The 5,335-nt window shown below is 50.7% G+C and overlaps 1 protein-coding gene across 1 annotated transcript; it reads left to right on the top strand.

The window, feature by feature from the left end:
• The first annotated feature begins 261 nt into the window (after positions 1–261).
• LOC119434686 (uncharacterized) lies at positions 262–1,264 on the top strand. The gene is made up of 2 exons (XM_037701775.1): positions 262–541; positions 945–1,264. Exons 1-2 carry the CDS (start codon positions 262–264, stop codon positions 1,262–1,264), a joined length of 600 nt encoding a protein of 199 aa, XP_037557703.1.
• Positions 1,265–5,335: the final 4,071 nt, after the last annotated feature.

Raw genomic sequence — 5,335 nt, 5'->3', positions numbered from 1 at the left:
ATCGTCAAGCTCGTTGAAAGTGGCCGATCGCGGGCAGAAGTTGTGAAAGAGTTTCAGATTTCCAAACAGACTCTTTCGGACTACATCAAAAATAAGCAAAAGATTTTCGAGGCAGCGGAAAAGTCTACTGGATCTGGTCAGAAAAATGTAAGCCAAGGCACCTACCCAAAGCTCGAGGAGGCCCTTCTCGTATGGCTGAAGTCAACAGTGGCCAGCAAGGTTCCCGTTTCCGGGGGCCTCCTCAAACAGAAAGCTGAGACGATGGCGCTTCAAATGAACATTGAAGGATTTAAGGTCAGTGACGGCTGGCTAAGAAACTTCAAGAAGTGCTTTGATCTCAGTTTTAAAAAACTTTGCGACGAAAGTGCAGCTGTTGACCTGAGCGTCGTTGCGAACTACCGCTCTGAAAAGCTACAGTCCCTTTTACAGGAGTACTCGCCAGATGATACTTTCAACTGTGACGAGACCGGACTTTTTTTTAAGCTGATGCCAGAAAAGACTCTTGCCTTTGCTGGCGACCCTTGCCATGGTGGCAAACACAGTATGGAGCGAGTTACTGTACTTATCGGTAGCAATATGTCAGGCACAGAAAAACTGCCGATGCTCGTCATCGGCAAGTCGAAAGCTCCGAGGTGCTTCAAAGGCGTAAAGTCCCTGCCTGTTTTGTACGAGGCCAACAAAAAAGCCTGGGTAACTCAGCAGATTTTTGAAAGCTATGTCAGAAGACTAGATCGCAAATTTGATCTAGAAGGCCGCAAAATTTTGTTGTTTGTCGACAACTGCGCTGCGCACGGGCACATTAACAACTTGAAGTCTGTGCGCGTCGAGTTCTTGCCACCGAACACGACAAGTGTCCTACAACCGATGGACCAGGGTGTTATACGCACTCTCAAAGTGAACTATCGGTCACGTTTGCTTTTGCGTGTGGTGGTGTACCTCGACAGTGGAAGTCTACTCGGTCGATTTGCTTGGAGCACTCAGCATGCTCGCCGATGAGTGGAAGTCGATCCCATCAACAACACTGCACAACTGTTTCCGCCACGCGGGATTTGTGTTGAATGGCGAGTCGGCCGCCTTGGACGAGGACAGCGTCGTCGAGCAGGTGTCTGGAAGTGAGCAGCTCATCGACGACCTTCGCACTGCAGGCGTCGAGATTCCCTCAAATGTCTCGTTTTCCGAGTTTGCCCGTGTGGACAGCGAGTTGGAACTGTGCGCTGGCCTCACAGATGAAGAAATTATTTGCCAAGTGCTTGCGGAGTCTTAGAGCGACGAAGACGACGACGACTTACCTGCAACAGCGCAGCCGACGCAAGCTGAGCTGATGCAAGCGGTCGCAACTCTTTCGTCGGCTTACGGCGACTCGACGACTCTCGCCGAAATTCAGGCGGACCTGCTCACACAGAAGCGAAGCATGGTTCAGAAGAGGATTAATCACTTTTTCCACCCTCTGGCACAATAGTAAGCAATAAATTGAGCTTTTTTGGGGCACATTTGCTTTTTCGGACAGCCTGATTTTTCGGACGTTTTCGCGGTCCTTTGAGGGTCCTAAAAATCGGTCGTCGACTGTATTCAAAACAAATAAAATATTTGCTGGCCATGTGGGAGCAAACATAGTTCTTCACGTTTGTTTCTAACTAACTTGAGAATATGTCCGATTTTGTGGGGAATTTTGCGGTAATTTTGTGCTGCTGGCGAAATTTTGCCTGTAAAGCACGCTTAGCCACTAGACGTCTAACCTTTGCGAGAAATGCCAGCTTCTCAGTAACAAGGGGCACAGGTTTGCAGACAGCAAAGGTGCACTCTTTTTCAGGTGCCAGCCCCAATCCTGAGCTTATTGCTTGACCGCAAATGCGGTGAGTGACGGCTGGTCCTGGGCCAAATGCCTCTGAGTTTATGGGCAATTGATGCTGTATACCGTATAGACTCATGTAAAGGCCACACTTCTTTTTCCACAATTTTGACGAAGTGGGGCTCTTACACGGGACCAAACCTTTTGGTCAAAACGATGCTGGTGCAGTCGACGACTTGTGCAAACCTGCGATTCTCGAATGTACCATTGCATCAGAGGTCAACGCACAGCTCTCGCCATCTAGTAGCAGCACACGAAAGTACGCAGTGCACGAAAATTCGCCGATGCACGTGCATGGCATCAGGGCACCGAACGCAATTGCTTTTTCGTCAGAACTTTTTTTTCTCCAAATTTTGGGCTGCCATGTTGCGGGTGCGGCCCTTATGGTATGTAATGGTAGCCTTACGGTCTATGTGGTAATTATAAGGCAAAGGTTGGGGCGAACAGCCAGCTAGTGGGAATTACTGAATTGTCTAAGTTAACATGAGCCAAATACACAATCTTTTAGTATAACGGCTTACTAGTTTAATTTTTTACCATTAACAATGTAATTGCAATGTTCCAATCCAACTTCCTAATACAGTGTAGACTGCTTATAACGTAAGTCGCCGGAGTCGCGAATATCTGCACTATAAGTGGTACTGCACTATAACCAAAACAACGATTTTCAAGCATTGCACATATGCAAAACATGTAGACCAAGCATATAGACACGCTTTCTACTATGGCGCGCACATCCCGATTACGTTTTTGCCAGTGAGCTCGCGAAAACATAATCGCGATGTAGCCGGTGCTCTTCAAGGTTGACAGCTTTGAACCGAGTCAAAACGAAACAACTGTTTGCCGCAACCGCTGCGGAAAAAACCGTGACCGCTATTGACACGATTACGAACGGCGACTTTGCGGTGCTGAAGGCACGCGCCCGACGCACGCACCGAGTCTGGACGAATTAAGTACCATTCGCGGCAACAACTGCAGTCGAAACCGCGGTCGCTATCTATGCGATCATGGATGGCGACTACACAGTTTTCGATGCACATGTCCGACGTGCGTACTCAGTAAAAACGAAACTACTTTCACCGCAACCACTGCGGAGAAAACCGTGGCCGCTTTTGACAGGATCGTGGATGACTACACAGTTACGAAAGCCCGCTGCCAACGCGGTGGTATACGCGGCGGTAAATGCAAGAATTCCGGCTTTAAAGACTCAAATAGGCTCGAAGCGTTCCGGCATTACTGTCATTCACGTGCGATTTCAACTGATGGGCTGTGGTGATGCGGACTCCGCCGCTTCGTTTCGGTTGGACACTAGCGCCATTCTTGCTCTTTTGCGTCGCACATTTGCTGCGCTCCTCACTCACCGAGCTCCGAAAGTAGTCCAGATTAACCGATGTGCGGCCAAATAAGTCCGAATTAACGAGAGTTTGATTGCATTGAATAATGCATACGCCGGCCGGCAGCACGCATTTTGTTGAGAAGCGTGCTCGCTGCTGCTCTTGTCGGCGAGATTTTCCTGCGGAAGCCGCATTATAACCGGTACAGTAAAAGCTCGATGATACGAATCTCACGGGGTCACGAAAAATATTCGTATTAGCCGAAATTCGTATCACCGAAACACAATTAAAACTACTGTCGAATCTCGATAATTCGAACTCGAAGGGGCCCGAAAATTTGTTCGAATTAAAAGGACGTATTTTTGAAGTATTCAGTGCACTATAGCAAGATGCACGAACGGTGCGAGTCGTGAAATATCGCGGCGCGCAAGCGCATAGCAAGCGCGGGCCACGAAACTGCCCACGCCGGCTAACGGTCGCTTCCCGATAACGACAGAAAACGAAGCTTCAGGGAGCGAGCGGGCGGCGCTGGCACACGGGTGCGCGCGGAGACCGTCGAAGGTGAGGGAGGAGGGCGGCAGGGAAGCGGATTCGGCCGCGTCAACTCCGCCGCTTCGGTGGCTCCCCTCGCCCTCCCTCTCAACGCCCTCGTAGCTCTCTCACCTTCGACTCCGTGCGCCCTCGCCGCCGTGCTGGCGCCAGCTTATTTTAGCCGCCCCCTGAAGTTTAGTTTTCTGCCGTTATCGGGAAGCGAGCGTTTGCGGGCGTGGCAGTTTCGTTGGCCCGACTGTGCTTCCGCCGCTGTTTCCCTCTGCGCTGCTGCCGCAGCGTGCACGGTCAACATGTGACTAGAAAATAGAGGAGAAGGGTTCACTGCCATTTTATCCGCGTGGCTGAGACGTGACGTCGGCACTAGTGTGTGCTAGAATACGGTTGTCTAGAACACTCTAGTCGGCACGTACACGCTTGTTCCGATGCGATGCAGAAACGGCGACCTTGTAATTTGAGAGAGAAGGAAATTTCCGCCGCGGGTTCCTTCCCCCCCCCCCCCCCCCCCCCCCCCCCGTTCCTTCGCGCGCGGCATTGAGGGGTCTCTCCTGAGCTGCTGCTCTATGGCGGTGTCGGAGCAATGCCGGTCGGAGGCGCCGCCGCGTGATTTGGCGCGCTGCTAAGAGCATTGTCGGTGCGCGGTATGTTCGAAATAAGCGTGTTCGAATTCGCTTGCTTCGCGTTGACGTTGAACGAAAGCACGTTTTTCATGATAGTCTCGCTGTGCAACAATTGTGCTCAGTGTTGATGTTGCGAGGCCTAGCTCCTTAGCCAACTCCGTCCGCTTCCTCTTGGGATCCTCAGCGACCTTTCGAAGAATGTCTAATTTCTCTTTAAAGGAGAGTGCTTTCCGCTTGCGAGACATAACTCGCTGCGACTAGGCAAAATGGCGCAAACACGAAGAACGCGGCCCGAAGCGCAGCAGCCACTCCATCTGACGGCTCGCAGAAAAGGAGGAAAAGTACAAAAGCACCAAAAGCGCCACCGCCTCAAATCTTCGTGCCCAGTCGCGGAGTCCGCGCTGTCCGGCGCCGCGCCTCCGCACCAAAAGAGAAGGAGAGAAAGCGCGTGACTGCGCGCTGTTCTCTTTCGCGGCCGTCGGTGGGGCGGCGTTTATTCGTATCAACCGACGCAGGCTGAAAATCGATTCGTAACAACCGTTCTCTAGCACGTTGCAAAGTAATGGGGCTCGGCCGGGACCACAGAAAAATTCGTATCATCCGGAAATTCGTATTAGCCGTGATTGTATTATCGAGCTTTTACTGTATTTCGTCTCACGCGGCTGCACTGTAAGCGGTATGCGTATACATGGAGTGCTATGGGAAAATTAAGGGGAGTCTGAAAAGACCGTATTATATCCGGTCCTGCACTATAAGCGGTTACGTTATAAGTGGTCTACACTGTAAATGCATGTGCGTATCAATATCGATTCAAAATTCACACACTCCTACTTACAATGTTTAGTTAGACAGCAGCTTGTCCCCTGGGAACCGTCCTTTGTTGTACATAAACCTAGCAAGTTTCAGGTGGTAGAGAACACCACAAGCAAATTTATGCATTGTTGAATCTTTTTTGAGGTCATGTGACACGCCATGAATGTGTG

The sequence above is a fragment of the Dermacentor silvarum genome, unplaced genomic scaffold (assembly GCF_013339745.2).
Source record: "Dermacentor silvarum isolate Dsil-2018 unplaced genomic scaffold, BIME_Dsil_1.4 Seq167, whole genome shotgun sequence".
NCBI lineage: Eukaryota > Metazoa > Arthropoda > Arachnida > Ixodida > Ixodidae > Dermacentor > Dermacentor silvarum.
Note: the sequence above shows the minus strand (reverse complement) of the source record. Positions and strands in the feature narration are given on the sequence as shown.

What these genes read in the sequence shown, in the direction of transcription:
- LOC119434686 (XM_037701775.1), top strand. Translation starts at nt 262, where the DNA reads ATGGCGCTTCAAATGAACATTGAAGGATTTAAGGTCAGTGACGGCTGG. An exon ending in TTGCCATGGTGGCAAACACA is followed by an intron (nt 542 to 944) that starts GTATGGAGCGAG and finishes GTACCTCGACAG; the next exon opens with TGGAAGTCTACTCGGTCGAT.